Source organism: Strix aluco, chromosome 11 (assembly GCF_031877795.1).
Source record: "Strix aluco isolate bStrAlu1 chromosome 11, bStrAlu1.hap1, whole genome shotgun sequence".
In the NCBI taxonomy this organism is placed as follows: domain Eukaryota; kingdom Metazoa; phylum Chordata; class Aves; order Strigiformes; family Strigidae; genus Strix; species Strix aluco.
In genome coordinates, this window is record NC_133941.1 from 12,173,115 (window position 1) to 12,190,593 (window position 17,479).

General features: G+C 40.0%; 1 protein-coding gene across 7 annotated transcripts in view; it reads left to right on the plus strand.

The window, feature by feature from the left end:
• Positions 1-17,479, plus strand: part of ITPR1 (inositol 1,4,5-trisphosphate receptor type 1) — a 171,271-nt gene that overhangs the window by 41,621 nt on the left and 112,171 nt on the right. For 5 of the 7 annotated variants that reach the window (XM_074836080.1, XM_074836081.1, XM_074836083.1 and 2 more), the window contains 10 exons: positions 2,420-2,535; positions 6,005-6,091; positions 7,684-7,842; positions 9,113-9,211; positions 9,678-9,761; positions 9,845-9,991; positions 11,315-11,410; positions 12,796-12,840; positions 15,827-15,981; positions 17,252-17,351. In XM_074836080.1, the coding sequence (XP_074692181.1) occupies positions 2,420-2,535; positions 6,005-6,091; positions 7,684-7,842; positions 9,113-9,211; positions 9,678-9,761; positions 9,845-9,991; positions 11,315-11,410; positions 12,796-12,840; positions 15,827-15,981; positions 17,252-17,351 (1,088 nt within the window). The remainder of the gene's footprint in view (positions 1-2,419; positions 2,536-6,004; positions 6,092-7,683; positions 7,843-9,112; positions 9,212-9,677; positions 9,762-9,844; positions 9,992-11,314; positions 11,411-12,795; positions 12,841-15,826; positions 15,982-17,251; positions 17,352-17,479) is intronic. The other 2 variants (XM_074836084.1, XM_074836087.1) reach the window with 1 other exon arrangement.

The window sequence follows — 17,479 nt, forward strand, 5'->3', positions numbered from 1 at the left end:
CTACTGTGGGTTGCAGACTGCTGACTATGGTGGTACCCAGCTAGCACATCCTTGCATGTTGATTTTTTTGTAAAAATAAAAGCCCGTGGAATCTGGAGGTCTAAAAGTCTTCTGGCCATAAAGTTCATGTAGCTCGACCCATGGTGAAATACTCTCTGTACAAACCAGCCTCTGGTGGTCATATTAAGGTGAACAAGGTTAAGTTTAACTCCTTAACCACTTAAGATACAGATTTTATAGAACAAATATTAGAGGGAAAAAAATGTTGCCTGCTTGTCACTGTTTGTTTTAGATCTGTAACTTTGTAACTAGGAAGAAAACCTAAGAAAAACATGTTTTCCTTTCTTGCATTGAACAAGGTCAATCACTTGTAGACCTTTTCCCCCCTGCTACAGGGAAGAGAGGAGGTTGCCTGCAGTTAACAATTTGGAAGTTAAGCCTAGCTTGACAACTTTCTTGACTGAAAAAAGTACACTTGCACTGTGACTAAATCTAGCATACAATTAATTCTTCTATGCAGTTCTGTGTGTTAATTGCTGTCATTGTGTGAACTGATGGTTTAAGCAAAAATAGAAAATTTTATAGCTGGTGTGTTGCTTACAATGCATAGTCTTAGCTTAAAGTGCCAGCCTGCAGTGGCTTTTTGCATCTATTCTGTGCTGTCAATCTCTGTGAATCATCTTTATGTAAATGAAAAATACGTTGAAGAGAGCAAACCTGGAAAGGATGGTTTGCACTTTGTTTTCCACTTTCCTTCTTTGTTCAGAAGCTATAAGCAGGTAGTGTCAAAGTGGAGGTGAATATGCTGGATAGATGCAATTAAATCTCCTTCCACATACCTCAGCTCTTTCTATCCTTCCCCGGTATGTGTCACTCCGTTAAAGATCCCCAGTGCCATATGCAGCTCCTGCTGGGTCTGTTGCTGGTGTACTGGGCCACCAGCTGAGCAGGCTGCAGGAGTTGCTGTGGTGGTTTTGGACAAGTTGATCAGCCCCTTCAGCAGTCGGTGGCTCACTGAGATGAAACGCCAATCTGCCTCCAGTGCTTCACCCCATTAGAAGGGGATTTAGTTTTGAAGAGAGACCTTTGCCCTTCTGTGAAAGGTGTTTGATATTGCCTGGTGTGCTCTAATGGTACTTTGAGGATGGATTAGACAGGCAGAGAGAGTGACATCAAATAGGCCTTTTCTTTAATGAAGGTGTGAGAAGAGTGAAGGTGTCCAGCTCAAATGGTGTCCCCAGATAAAATTGTGAAAGTGTCTCTAGCGGAGCTCAGCCCCTTCAGCAACTTTAACCTCTGGCAGAGCTGAAATGACTTGTCTTCAATGTGGGGTTTTTACCTTTTTGGTTGATGTGCATCCAGTGAGTCTTATTAGCAAAGTAGCTCACAAGCAGCTGTGCTTTTGAGACAGTGAAGATAAAACACCCAGGTAGGTCTCTCCTTAGCTTGCTGCATCCCACATTGCAGTGCTTGCCTGTAAGAATACATCAGGAGCCATGACAAATGCTGTGTGAATTAGAAACTTGAAGTTGTACATCCATGCCATTGCCAAAGAGGCACTGGGAACAGCCTTCAGGGTTTTTTGGCACTTTGTTTAAACTTCTAAGCTGCTACTTTAGGCATTGTGTTTGAAAAGCTTAATTTATTTTTTTGTGTGTTCCGTTGCTTAGCAACAGAGAAGAGGAAAAATAGTAAACACAGCTAATTTGGTTTTATTACTGATAAGTTAGCATCACTTTAATATAAAAATGTATTTTTCATAAGACTAATGATCTGTAATTCCTGGCCTTTGCCAGGCAGAATGTTAAATAAACAGTGTGGATAGACTGAGTAAAGAACCCGACACCCTGAGGGGTTCACTGTTACCTCGAGCTACGCTTTGAACATCTGTGCTTGTATGTGCTGTTCTTTGGGGGTATTTTATGCAACTGCAACTTTATTAGGTGAGTTTCTCCAATTCTTTGTGCCTCATTTTCCCTAGCAATAGAAGAGATTTGTTCTAAAGACTAAACAACAACAAAAAAAATCAAACCAAAACCCCCCAACCTAACGTTAGCAGGTATGCTAGTTCATACAACCAAATTAGAAAACCAAAAAGTTGGAAGTGTGTAAAATGAATCTGTTTGCCTGGGAAAGCATTGAAATGTGTTACCATTTTAGTATGGTAGTGTTTTTGACTGGGACAAGTTCTAAATTTTCTGGTCTTGCATCAGATGTTTGGCAGCAGCAGTTAATTTTTATCATTCATGGGGCAACATTCCTGTTGCTCAAAAAAGCATTTGTCTGATCAAGAGCTTTTTGGAATTTGTTTATAAACCTTTCCTTGCTGCTGGAATATTTGGACAATGTTAGTAGCAAAAAATCCAGATAATTACGAATGGTTGAACCCATCTTTCTGGTTTTCATTTGTTTTTTATAGATTGCCTGTTCAAACTATGTCCCATGAACCGGTACTCTGCTCAAAAGCAGTTCTGGAAAGCAGCAAAGCCAGGAGCTAACAGCACAACCGATGCTGTGCTACTCAATAAACTGCACGTAAGTATTCATGCTTAGGCTCCTTTTGATCATCAACACTCTCATCTGTACTTCTTTAAGTACTTTCAGTCAACTTGACACAATAACCCAGAGACATCAAGAAAGTATGTAGAAATTATTATGCAAGACTCCTTTTGAGACATTTGCTCAAAACTAACTCTTTAAACAGCCTTTGATTTACAACAGCATGCTGGTCAAGGTCTGTGTGCCCCAATACCAGTATGTATGATACTGAGGTAAGAGTCATGACAGCTGTTTAAACGTCCGTTATTAACCTGTTCTAACCTGTAGTAGTGCTCTACATGGGCATTTTGGGTGGTAACAGCATAAAAATAGGATCCTTCAAACAGCTACGCAGAGTAGAGGATTCTCAGGCGTTGCATCTCAACGTGGGAAGTCACGGGCATTAGCTGTGCTGGTAGATGCCATCTGAGCCACCAGTCTGATAAATCTATTGGGATTCCTCAAACATAGCTGCTGTTAATACATTTAAAGGTTGATGGGTAATTATGAGTAATTATAAGGCCAGACAGCCTCTCCTTCCTTAATAGCTTGCAGTATTTAATATTTTCTGGGTAAAATGTTGACATTCAGCAGCTGAAAACCCAGTAAGGCAGTTGATTGCTGTTTTTAGAGTTCCTACATAAAAAAAAAAAAGCTTAACTTAAATACCATCTGTTGACTTTAGAGTTAAATAAACTCCATGTTTATGTTAAAATTACATAGCTAGAGTACTTCATGTCAAAATTACAATTCTAAATATTTTTAGTTTCTTTAAGTCTATATTAAGCTCATTGTAGACTGAAATACAAAATGGCCCTGTAGGAGAGTGTCATTTGCTGATTGCCATATGGCTGCCTTGCTCCTGCATTTCACAAAGGCTGACTGTTTGACTCATTTTTCTTCTGAAAACATAATTTTATAACCTTGAAGTATTAACCTGGCAAAGAGAAAGCTATTTTGGCACTGGCTGTAGCACAAAGGTCCCTCACTTGTGCTGCATTTCTCCTGCCCCTTTAATAATGATAAGAGAGGTAGACTGTGCCAGCAAGCTTTAAGTAACAACACATTCTGGGTTTGGTTGTTCTGGTGTCTGAGGGAAGCCGAGAGTTTATGCCCACAGGATATGTGTGTGAGTTTATGGATTTTAAAGAGAAAGTATAGTCTAAATACTGCATCATGTAGAAGAAAAATACTGTGTAATTGCCCTGAATTACAATGTCTTTTACAGTTGTCTTCTCTTTATTCAGTACATGCCAGTTCAGGTGTTTGGAACCTGTTCCTATTTGTCTGACACTTTACCATTTTGTGCCGGGGTCCCTATGGAAATACAGTGTTAGATTTTTCCAGTATTTAGCTTCAGCTGAGTGATGTTTGTACAGAAATGTACCACCATGCACGAACTCCATGCTTGATTTGGTGAAGGGATTTGAGGCCTTTACAATTTTACTGGAGATTATTTAATATGCATCACTTTGACATAAAGGCTAATCCTTTACGTAGCATGTGCCAAATCAGGTCTTCGGGGACCTGTGGCTGATGAATGTCTTCAAAAAAATTTGGTCCCATGTACATCACTCATATATATATATCAAAACTTCTTTTTCTGCCAATCATATGTGTCATCTTTTCCATTTGATGGCACATGGAATACACTAAAAAACCCTACCTTTTGCACGATGTATATTGGGGGGCTGTGCCCTGGAACATGTGCACAACAACTGTTAGCTCTGCCTGTGATTAGATTTCTTTATCAGTGCATATAATTTCTAATGAAATTGGTGATGCAAGATGGATTCATCATCACTTGCCTTTTTTGGCTTCTGTTTGTCTGCTGGTGGAATTTATTGTCTGCTGTGGAGCACTCAATGCTGAGGTCAGGTTATTTTAAGTTAATGCCATTTAAGGGATTTAAAAATCTGGGACACTTGTCTTTCTTTGGTATCAAGAATCGGTGCTGGTTGAGAAGCTGACATCTAGTGGCCAGAGAAAATGATCCTTCTTGAATGAACCTCACTTTCGGTGTGTGCTTTTGAAATGCTTCCAAAGTCTTAATTGTGTTTTCACAGAATACACTATTTTATTTGTAATAAATGTGACACTCGGTCCAGTGCAGGCAGAGAAGTCCTGTCTTTTGTGATTGCCGTTGATAGTTGAGAGGGCTCTAGTGTCTTAAAGAAATCCTTTCTTGACAGAATGCTTTGAAATCTAGCAAAAAATGTTGTATTTCAGTAATAGAGAAGATTATGCTGCATTGTATTTCTGAATATATTTTTGACTTTGAATGAGCAGCTGTGTTCCAGGTTCTCCTGGAGCAAGAGCCAGCTATCATACCTAGCACATCTAAAAATAGCACATTTTGTGTAAGCTGAAGGTGCTGAAATTTTATAACAGTATACAGATAGTTCTTCCTTTGCACTAGCAAAGCTTTGTCCTGTGTTATTACTACTTTACCTTCCTACAGTTAGGAACTGTGGGCACTTTCTTCTCTTCCAGGAGAAAACTTGACCTACCATAGTCCTTGAGATTTGAGAACCAAACCATAAACATTGATTTTTAGCCTCCAAAAGGGTCTAGTTTTAAATTACTTTCTATTGCCAGATATCAGTTAAAGGAAATACAGATATTTTTTAATGAAAGAAATTTTTCATGTAAAGTAGGAGAATTTTTTAATCAAATGAAATGGTTTAAAAACAGCCTGACAAAATAGCTCTCTTACTTTAAAGCAAAACCAAGTGTGAGAGACTAGTGATAAATTACCAAATAGAACAATGTATCCCTATGAGCATTAAGTTTTGCAAGGGCTTTCCCTTCTATTACCATGTTAGTGTGATACAGAAATGCCCAACTGTATTTTCACAGCCCGTCTGTAATGCAGCACAGAGTATCCTTCAGCCTCATGAAGTACAGGCTCTGCAGTGCTGGGACATTGGGAACTCATGTACTCAGAGCTGCAGAGGGCATTTGTAAATGTCTTCTAAATAATCCTGTTGCATGGTAAAGATGATTAGAGTTGGCCTAAACAGGCTGTAGAAGGCCTGTATTGGCAAAGTAAAATAAAGAACCAGAGTTGAGGTCCTTTCCTTTCAATTTGTATAGAAGTCCAGTAGAAAGGAATATAGACTTCTTGGCTTGGGTAGTTACCCATCCTTTTTCACCTTCCCTCCATAGCTGTGTTGTCTTCTCATGACTTGTCTTCTATCTTGTCTGAGCTTTTCACCTCGTGTTTTATTCCAAAATTTTGTCTAATTTATCCAAATTATGGGTTGCTTAATTGCTGTGTGTCCATCTTCCTGAACAACTGAAAAAGGAAATTGGAACTTATGCTGTTAGAGGTTGGAAAAAGGAAATTACGCTGTTTCAGATGCTTGCTGTTTTTCCAGTTCTTGGAAATAATCTTAAAGAACCTTGGGCGTTTGGCCACTCTTTTTATGAAACAATCAGCAGTTAAATTGTTCTTTAATTTCAGCATGCGGCAGATTTGGAAAAGAAACAGAACGAAACGGAAAACAGGAAGCTGCTGGGAACAGTCATCCAGTATGGCAATGTTATCCAGGTAGGCTGTGAACATCTTTGAGCAAAATCCTGTACAGGTTGCAAACTCCCCTGCTGAATGTGACTTTAAATTTCTGGAGTTCATGGACAAGAGTCTAGTTTTGCAAGGTATGACAGTGTCCTGAAGAGGGATCCTGTGAAGCAAGAACTGGGTGTACAGCTGTGATGGAGTCACTTTTTTTATTATGGGTTAATTGAGCTTTTTTTTTTTTGAGGTCACCATATGGTTACTTTCTTCAGAAATACTGCTTAAAGCCTTTGTTAGAGTTGGCCGTTTGGAAGATGGCACAGGCACTGTATGATGCCAAATATGGTCTCTCACAATTAAATGTTGACACATCAAATAGTAAATTGACCCAGTGAAGGAAAATCAAGCCATATAAGTAACTGCAGTCCATTGAAGCAGAGGATATGCTAGGTCCCAGGGATTGGGGAAAAAAAACCCAAATCATGTCTCAAACCCAAGAAAAATGGCAAGTACAACAACTGTATAATTAAAAGACAGGTCTTTAATAAATGGGGAACATAATATGAAACCAAAACAGATCTACTTCCACTAGATAGAGTGCCTCCACGCTTCTGAAGTATCCATAGTTACCTGAGCATATGGAGCCTCAGATTAAGAGATTCCTGTACAGGTGTGTTTTATTTTATTCTGCTGACACAGTACCAGCCAACAGGGGCGGTGGCTACGAGCAGGGCTAGACTGGGCTTTCTTTTTGCAAGGAGCAATTGGTCGGCCGCCCTTTAAAGCAATTGCAGGATTTGGAGCAACCTGATGGAGGAAGTGCCTGTCTTGGTTGAATTAAGTGCGCTATTGGCCTGTGTGTCTGAGGCAAAAAAAAAATATATTTTTAATGATGAGAGAAAAATAACACCCATTTTTGATTGGACTGCAAACATCAGCACTATTAAGAGCAGTGATAAGTTTTTACTCATATTTTTCCATAACTCCCATATGTTCTGTGAGTATTTATGGTAGTCAAAAGGCATCAAAAAGCAGCTTTCTGTTTGAAAGTACATGTCTGCTAAATTTACTGGAAACTTAACAACAGTTGGTTGGAGCTGGGTAGGTCGGGAGCTGGGGTGTGACGTGCTGCAGCTCACACTTTTGTGCTGATGGTGCGCACTCTGCAAGGTGGTGTGCGGTGGAGGGTTGAAGAATGGGACTCTTTGAGGAGAGTCTTCAAAGAAGCCACGTTTTATGTTAAATGAGACGGAGCAATGCAAGATAAGAGCAGCTTTGCTTCTCACCACCCCCTTTGTACCAGGGAAAGCCACTTAGTCCCCAGCATTTTACAACTTTTGATCCTGGGTTTTTGAACAGGCTGTCGTAAAGTGATGCGGGCATTTCTAAGTGTTTATCATTTGCTGGAGAAGGAACAGTTGGATTAGCTGAAGATGTTTTGTGCTGTAGGACTGTATATACACTGAAAGAAGTGCAAGTGAAATTGTGCCTGAATTCATCAGTATTTTTAAAAACTAAATTATGTAAGTCCTGTATAGTATTGTGGTTATCTTAAGCACACTTGCTATTTACTGAGGGAAGGAAAAATGAGCATTCTTAGAACTGAACTCTAATTCTTATTCTAGCTGCTTCACTTAAAAAGTAACAAATACTTAACAGTAAATAAGAGGCTTCCAGCTCTACTAGAGAAGAATGCTATGAGGGTGACCTTGGATGAAGCTGGAAATGAAGGTTCCTGGTTCTACATACAGCCCTTCTACAAGCTACGTTCCATTGGAGACAGCGTAAGTGCGAAGGGGAATATCTTCCCGTATTGCTTTGTGCACAGCTTGGCAAAGCTTCTTTTGGGAGGCCTGTCTTGCAATTAATGAAATGCACAGATCTTTTAGTGTGTGATGTTGCAGGAACAACCTTTTTCCTATGCTGTCATGAGGGGGAGGAAAATTGCTATGGCAACTTGTATTTTGGAAACGTGGAATGATTTAACGTTGGAGGGAATAAGGGACCTAATTACGCTGGCCTTTCACAATTCCTGTCCAATTCACAATGGTAGGAAATGTTGAGTTCCTTCAGTAGATTTGGAACAAATAATTAGCATCTTGGTTTTCAATGTTGTCAGTTTGGAATCAAAATTCATCATCATTTTGTATTTGAGGAATGAGGTAATAATGAGGTTAAATGGTCCTGTTCATGGGAAATCTGGAAAATAATTGGCTCTGAATTAAATGAATTACCATTTTAATCTCTAAATCTCTTTTTTACAAAATCTGAGTCATCTGGATATGTTATCTGCCTAGAACCAGGAGGTAATAAGGTTCACTGTGCTCTGTGATATAGTCCAGGTATATATTTGGCACGTAAACAGAGCGGACTTAATAAAGTAGGAATAATTCATCCTGTACACTAGCCCCATACGTTTTGATGTGCCTGTTCCATTTCTACAGGCACACACAGAGAGGAAAGCCAAAGCACAGGGTAGCGCAGTCTTAGTGGCCATTAAGCGCTTTGAAATCACACCAATTCTCAGACACTTTATCACTAAGAATAGTTCTTTTCAGTAGAGAAAAAGCTTTTTGGTTTTAAGTTTAAGTAAGACTTTGCCTTAGAAGAAGGAAAGAACAGGATCTTTACTGTCTATAATAAAGTGTATTTCTCTTCATTCATGTGCCAGCCTGCTCAAGAATCTGATTTTACAAATGAAAGCATGTCTTGGAGGAGGATGATTTTTGGCTGACCTTTTGCTATAGGAATTATTTGTTAAATGTTAACCAATGAAAGAACTTTATGGAAAGCAGCAGATAGGTTAGTTACCAGAATTGCAGACTGTGTTTCTTCTGCAAGCCTCTGAGCCCAATAGCATAGGGGCTTTTTCCTGCCTGAATGGCTGAGTATGGTGAGCTAAATTCTGAAGTAAACAGTCCTGGTTTTCATACTCAGACTGGCGTCTCTCCAAACTGCAAGAAGGTGATTTCCTCCCATCACTTCCATTAAAAAAGAAAGAAAAAGAGCCTTCTCGGGGTGCAAATTTCTGTCTGATGCTGCGCTTATCTACAGGTTGTCATTGGAGACAAAGTAGTCCTGAATCCTGTCAATGCTGGCCAGCCTCTTCATGCGAGTAGTCATCAGCTTGTTGATAATCCGGGATGCAATGAGGTAAGGGCAGATTGACACAGCTGGAGCAGCTGTACAAACCTGTCTGTTTCAGCTAAGCTGCTTGGACTTGTTTTAGGAAAATTGGTTGGTTGGTACCTGTGGCATTGTTTAGAATGGTTATCTTGTTAATCAGCAACTTAATAGAGCTATCAGACTCTTCTCATTTCTGTTGGGTGCTGGCTAGAGGTTTGAGTTTGATTTCTTTGGCTTGATGGGCTAAAACCAAGATTTTCCTTCAAAATCAGAAGTCATGGCGCAGTGATGTGCAGCAACTGCCTTCCTAGCAAGTCAGCTCTGTAGTTACTTGTTCTGCAGTAAATGCAGAAAGGATGTTCCTTCTCTAGAGTAGTGCAACAGGAACTGAAGTATTCTGCTGAAAATTGTCTAAAAAGTAAGGCGGTAGTTTGTGGCGGTGTCTTGTGCAGGTACAAGACAGTGGGACTAATGGTTTTAGTTCTCCTTTTAGGTCAACTCTGTGAATTGCAATACTAGCTGGAAAATAGTTCTCTTCATGAAATGGAGTGATAACAAAGATGATATTCTCAAAGGGGTAAGACTCAAAACTCTACTTGCTTGTAACTTGTTCACTGATGGGTAATGTCTGTACTGACCATGCTGTCTGGGCTTGGACAGGGGGATGTGGTGAGACTGTTTCATGCAGAACAGGAGAAGTTTCTGACCTGCGACGAGCACAGGAAGAAGCAGCATGTCTTCCTGAGAACGACAGGGAGGCAGTCGGCCACGTCTGCAACCAGTTCAAAAGCCCTGTGGGAAGTAGAGGTAAGAATTGTAACCCAGGCTGGGGGTGACTTTGTAGGAACAATTACTGTTTCTGTTTAAAAACAGCGTACCTGGATTTCTTTTTTTAGGTAAAAGTCGTCTTGTTAAAAGTTTAATCTTAAAAGTCCTTTACTTACTGTGCTTTTTGTGCCAAATCAAAACAGAGTTCCAATCTCTAATGGTGCAGCAGATAGCTCTCAAATTCAGGTTCTTGACAATTCAGGAAAAGGGGACAGAGACGCGTCTATGAAGTCATTTTCTCACCAGTCACTGAAGTTTAACACCAGCTAATAATTTCAGCTGTCCTGCTGAGTGTACTGAACACTCTATTTTTGGTGTGGAATAATGTGATTATGCATATCCTCATTTGACAGGAGTTTGCAACCCTTTGCTAGTCTCTGTGTGTTGCTTGTCTGGACTGTTTTTTTTTCTTTACTTGGCTTTTAAATAGAGTGACTAATACCTTGGCCATCACTGGCTTCTTAAAATATCCTCAGTCTATTGGTAGTGTTATGATTTTATGTTATTGAGTTTATGATTTTAAGTGTTTTCCATATAAACTGGATGTGAAAATCATAAAATGAACTGTAATGGTGGATAGGTGTTTCTAATACTCTCTTTCCGGAAGTATTTGCTTTGGTATACAGCTTCTCCCGTATTTGAATTAAAAGCCTACCTATAATTAACATTATTTTGACATGTTACAACACATCAGTAGCTTCTGTGGTAACTGTCCGTGTGTGTGGTTACCCTGTGGTAAATGCGAGGCAGAGGTAAGATAGTCCTTCCCTGACAGGCACAGGCCAGCTATGCTGAGTTTTCCTAAAGGAAGCGAATGTACCCACAGAGTAGCCAGTATGAAGTGACAGATCATCTGGTGTTGGAGGCTCTGCCTGCCACAGGAGAAGTTAGAGAGTAAATATAAGTCTTCCATATTCTTTTGTACAGCACAGTTGCATTTGAAATATTTCCATATGTCTTCCCTCATCCACTTTAAGAAGGTCAAAAAATAGCTCTGCCAAAAAGGTAAAGGATTTGTTGCATTTCTTTAGGAAGTTTGTTTCAAGACCTAGCAACACATGCACATCTACAGCACCTTAATTACGTCTCTGATAACTTGCACCATAATCTTCCTGCTATCATTCCAAAGTTGTTGAAGTGAACTAATTGTAGCCAACTCAAAGTATTTACTGTGTGTTGTTCACACAGGAACATAACTTATCTGGAGCTCCTTGTCCTGTTTCCTCTTACCTGCATGTGAAATACAGTAAATGCTGTGTTTGAAAGAGGTACAATGTAAATGTGGTTTCCCTTCCCTTGTAGGTGGTGCAGCATGATCCTTGTCGTGGTGGTGCGGGGTACTGGAACAGCCTTTTTAGGTTCAAACACCTTGCTACTGGACACTACCTAGCGGCAGAGGTAGGTGCTGGGGCTTGCTTAGGAACTCTGTATTTTCTTCCATAGTCTCTTCTTCCTTTTATACCTTCTGAAAATCTTTTATTTCCTGCTCTAAAAATAGACACAGGGGAGGAGAGAGGTGTTTGGGTCCTTAGTACAAAAGTACATGGTTAAACTTAGAAAATAAGGTGAAAGAGACTTGAAAGAATACCATGGTATAGGGGTAGTCTTGAGCTTATTTCACTTTTTGTATTAATTCTAGAGCCAATAACTCTTCTCCTGCAGAGAATAGACACTAAATAGTATCCTGTCATGTGGGCAGTAGAAATCAAGATGAATTTATTAATAGATGAATAAATTGAAAATGGCTGAGAGCCTTTGGGGGGAAATGAATTCAACTATTGTTACTTTCTCTTGTAATCCTGATTTCCAAGTGGAATTATAGAACTGACTAGAATGAAAATGCAGTTAGACTTTAGACCAGTCTTGTAAGTACTGCAGATAACACTTAGCTGTCCAAGCACAAAATAAATAAGTCTTTTTCTCTCTCCATAGTGGACATCTTCCCTCATTGAAATAAAATTTCAGGACATTTTATTTAAAAAAAAAAAAAAAAATACAAGGGTTATAATTTTGTGAGTTTTGCTGCTTAATACTTGTACATGTTTATTAAAACTACTACTATTTACTTGAAAGCATGAATATATCAACATGCCAATACACAAACCTTTGAAAGTGAAAGCTGTCCTGTATGTAAGAGTGCATGGCAGGGCAGAAGGGCTGTCTCAGCCCATGCTATTGACCTGAGAGTTTCAGTGGGAAAAGTCCAAATTAAATATCCTATTTTATATTCTTCTAATAAGGAGATTAGAAAAACAGGAGCATTTTGTCACATGCACACTTGCAAATCCTTTTCAGTGGTGATCCAGTATAGAGCTTTTCCAGTAAATCTTGGATTTGCTAATCAGCCAAAATAAAAACATAGTCTTACATTGTGCAAAAATATACCAGAGGTGATTGCTCACCTGATCCACGGTTAAAATAATGTTTGTTCTAAAAGATTTCTGCCAAGTCAGTAATTTCTAGTTGGAAATTCCACTTGGGATTTAAAAGAAAAATAAAATCCTGAAACTTGGTAATTCTCTACCCCTCTTGGTCCTTTAGTGATTATCCTGAACAAGATAAATCTCTCGGTATGTTTGCAGATTACTTAACTGCTTAATTCATGGACAGACAGATGCCCAATTAGAAATGACTCAGTTTGCACAGTATATTTGTTCTGCATGCCTGGTAGTGCTGTAGCAGTAGAGTGCATTTTTTACAAAATAAGTTTAGACTGCGCTGAGGTTGTTTACCACTTCCAGCTCTGTTAGAGTTTTGATGTGCCTGTGATTCTGTTTCATCAGGTAAACCCTGACTATGAGGAAGATGACCTGGAGTGTCAATCCTCAGTAAGTATAGGCAAGAGTATGATCTTGCCCCTAATTGAGGAGGGCTTGACACAGGCCCAGGTTTTACCTGGCCATTGCATAGATGGTCCAGGCTTTGTTGCTAGTGAAGAAACTAAAAAACTGAGAAAGATCTGAAGGCTTTTAAGGCCTATCCAGGGGAGTGGATATAGAAAACTGGATTAGGCTTTAGTGAAGAGCAGTGCACTTGGAACCGAATTTATAAGTACTTGGACCCCCTCACCTCCCCACTTTGTACCATCTCTTTTTCTGTCTTCCTTATTTCTTAAACCTTTGCCTCCTTGAAGCACTCTCTTGAAAAGGTCTGAAGAGCTACTTGCTCAAGGTGACGCCAGATGGCAAGTGTCCCTGCCGGGATGTTCACATAGTGCAGTGCCAGTCAGTTGTCTCGCCTCCTTTTTTAAGAAATTAATTCCCCCTCTCATTTTAGCTTGTTGCAGGAAAGCCAGGATAAAGGGTCTAGAGAGCAAGAATGGCAGGGTGAGAATGATTTCAGTGCCATTCTGTGAAAGCGAGTATGTGTTGTTTTCTGTAAATGTTGTTGTGTCAAAGATTGAGTGTGCTGATGCTTTATATTAATAGAAGCTTCTCTTTGACACCAAAGGGAAACAGCATTGCTTCAGTAGTTGAAAACAGATAAAACTGGAACAGCACTTTCCACTGTGGATTATATTTTTTTAGTTGGATTTGATTGTAGGCACACGCAGCTTTCTTGATTATTTATCCTGTATCATGGAAGATTTGCTCCATTTGGATATGGAAAAGAACAACTCCGATTTTTTTAAAAGATGAATGCACTGTGGTGCTTTGAAATCCTGCAGGGTGGATTTTTCCTCCTAAAAGGATTTGTCATTATAGCTTGGCCATTCAAACACTTACTCTTGTCCCCAGATACTGAGCTGTTATCCTGATTAGTTCTCAGTGGTATTTGGCAGCAAACACTGATCTTCTGACAGCTTGACTTCAGTAAACATATTGAAAAATGAACAAAAACCACCCACAAAGCTATTGTTTGGGGAGGGGGGAATCCCACATTGAACTAATTTGTTGGCTTAACTTTTTGAAATTTAATCAGTGTTGAGGCCTTTTATGTAGACATCCGTCCTACTGGTGATATGCTACTGTCTCCTCCCGGTAAGTGCAGTTATAATGATAATGCACTGGCTTCAGGGTTGTACTGATTTTTCCCTGCTGTCTCTTTACCACTAGGTGGCAAAAACAGACCATAAAGAATAGCATCAGGAGCACATAATTCATTTCTGACACAGAATTACTGCATCGTTTAACATTCACTAGTGACAGGGTGGTGTAGGCTGCTTTATCCAACTTTATCCCAACTTGATTCAAATGTGAGCTGTCTGCAAGACAGCAGGGTTCTTTGCACAGCTCGGTGTTCTGTTGTTGTTTTCTCCTTATACCTCAGTGAGCTGTACAAGAGTGGGGTTTGAATGGGCATAGATGAGATGCCAGCAAGTACCTTGCAATATTAAAGGGGATTACTGTTGTCGGCTTTGGGATTGAAGTTTTAGTTCTCCCTAAATTGCCTCATTTCCTACTTTCTGATTTACTACTCATTTTCAGCTTTGTCACAGTTTCAATAACTGACCAGTTGTCTCCTGAAGTACAAATTTTGAATACAGAGCAGCTGTCTTACTGTGGGGATGAAGGAGACAGCTGAAATTTGGAGAATTCATTCCAAATGAGCGAATTTCTCCCGGTGTAAAGCCTCCAGATGGACTCTGAGATTGTAGTTGCTTCTTCTCTTGAAGGCATGGTCCCAATGTGTATTTCTGTTCCATACAGCTAACTGTCTGTTCCCATGTGCAAAATCAGACTTTAAATGTCACTAGTCTGCATCCAAGTTCATTGACTATAAATGTGCTAACTACAGAGTATCCTGAGGCACAAGCAACATTAGATACCTTTCCGTATGTTTAAGGATTGCAATCCCTGACGCCAGGGCTTTGAAAGACAGGTACTTGAGTGCTGACTGCTTTGGGTGCCTGCCTTCTGCTGGTGCCATGATCACAGAGAAGCTGATAAATTGGTTGCTTGATCACGTTGAAAATTATGTCTAGGATTTAGATGTTTATGCATGGACAGCTGGCTGCCGTGTTGTGTCAGACAGTCAGACAACTTTTTTATTGACTAGTGATAACTGGTAGTTCCCTAGGAAAGATCTTAAAGAAAGTTGTTCCTTTCCCCCAGTTTATCTTTTTTTTTCCTATCCGTTTGTCCTTTCATCTGAAAATCCAGGGGTTTATTCATTCCTCCTTTGCTAAAGGAGGCTGGTAATGTGCTAGTGCCTTGGAAATAAAGGTACTCTGATGCCCTGGCCTTTGTAGCGTATCACTGTGTTTGAGTGCATCATAAACTGTGGTGCGAACAGCAAGACATCTAACTTCTTGATTAGCTTTTTGTTTCATTTGTCTGTGATTCGTAGATGCGAGCCCCATTTTTGCTGCTGAGGTTGATTATTTCCCAGCAAGATTGTTGGTACATAGTGTTGCTGATTTTTATATTTACAGTTCACATAATTGCTTTGTTAGAATGATAATTGCAATATGTCAAATACATTTCAAGAACTAGTAGTGTCAGGGGTGGGGATCTTAGCAAATGCGGGTCATCTGAAACTAGTCAGTGTTCCCAGTGCACTGTGGGGTGAATGGCTAGGGGATTTTGAGTGTCTTCTGGCACTGTCTGCAAGATACAACTTCTGTGGTTTAGGATTATTGTGTTTGTGATCCAGAAATACTTAGAAGTTACTTGTTTATACCAGGGAAAACAAAGAAATGGTTGGCAAGAGCAGCTAATTGTCAGTTTTACTGGTGTCCTAAAGCCCAGCTGTCTTAACGGATACTTGAAGTGGTTCAGTCATGTCTGCGAATACAGGCCCCATCTGTTTAATGCTGGGTGGGTGGGTCTGGAGGGCTTGGTCTGACTCTGTGTGATGGGACTTCCTCCACAGCTGGACCCTGAGCAGGATGCCTCCAGAAGAGGCTTGCGCAGTGCTCAGGAGAAGATGGCATACTCGCTGGTGTCTGTGCCTGAAGGAAACGATATCTCCTCCATATTTGAGTTGGACCCTACCACCTTGCGAGGAGGAGACAGCCTTGTCCCCAGGTACAGCTAAGCATACTGTTAGAACTGACTGCTTTGGAGTTAGATTATTTTTTTTTTTTTAAGGTAAAGCTGTCTCCTGCTATTTTTCTTTTATCCTTTGGAATGAAGCTTCCTCCTCAAATTCATCTTGAATTACTGAGCAGGTGCCTGAAGCTTCACTTCAGTGCTTTACAATTGAGTTATAAGTAACCGAACACCATTTTACAGATAGGAGAATTGAGATTAAGGGGCTTCCTTGCTAGTGAACAAATTGGGACTAAAAGCCTTGGGTGTCCTATCAAGCCACTCCCATGACCTGTCTGTATTATGTTAGCTAGGGTGTAAGATCAGGTATTTAGCACTTCGTTTTGTTCTTTACATGTCCTTTACTGTTCATATGGTACCTCTTGTACTTAAAAGATGCTGTACCCTTCAAAGATATGCAGTGTGGATGCAGACTCTTTGCTGCCTGTTCCCACCCAGAAAGCACAGCATATTTGTTCAATCTACTTTAAGCAACTCACTAAGTCATCAGATACTGTAAGTCAGTAGAAGTTAACATGGCCACCAAAAAAGCAGCTGTCCTGGCTGCCTCTTCTGTCCTCTGGGCTGCAATGGTTGTGAGGAGAGAGGAGATTGTACTGCAGCTGAAATTGTTTCTTATCCTGGCCAAAGATGCTCATCTGATTATGGCTTTGACATGTTTTATCAAACAACTGGTATGTGTGAAAGTGTCGTTGCCAGAAATACCTGAGAAAACAGTCTGGGAACTGCTGTCCCCATAGGACTTCTGCTAAAGAAAATGGTTGCATACTAGTCTTGTGTTCTGGTATTTAATGGACTTTTGATGTGTGTTCAACACTGACTACCTACACAAAGAGTCCAAAAATTCTCAGTTTAGAAAATATAACATAGATAACTTTGCATTTTTCAGCTCATAATTCCCTGGTAAGGGAGGAAGTTGACAGCTCAGATATGCTACAGCATGTGGAAATGTGAGGACTTGAAGAGACTTAATTAGTTACTGTGCAGCAGCTGAGTTACAGCAACAAAATATAGACATAGTTCTGTTTTACAGCAGAATCTATTTCATTATATAAGAAGACTTCCTAAGGTGAACTTATAGAAAGAAATAAGGAAAGAGTCTTATTTCTGTTATGGTATGCAGCATGGGTAAAGATGACACTTTTTTTTCCCACTTGTGCCTGCCAACATCTTGCAGTTCGAACAATGCAAAGATTTCCTGTCTGGGAAACTGACTCATGCTTTGAAACTTTTGATTTTCTTTCAGGAACTCTTATGTCAGACTTAGACACCTTTGCACTAACACCTGGGTTCATAGTACCAATATCCCTATTGATAAAGAAGAGGAGAAACCTGTGATGCTTAAAGTAAGTTCTGTTACTTTATGCAAGCACGTCCTTATATTCCTGTACTTTCACAAAAGTGTTGACAGGAGAAGTTCAGTCCCTTGAGACTGCTGGGTTTGTCAAGCAGCAAGCAGTGGAACAGTAATGAG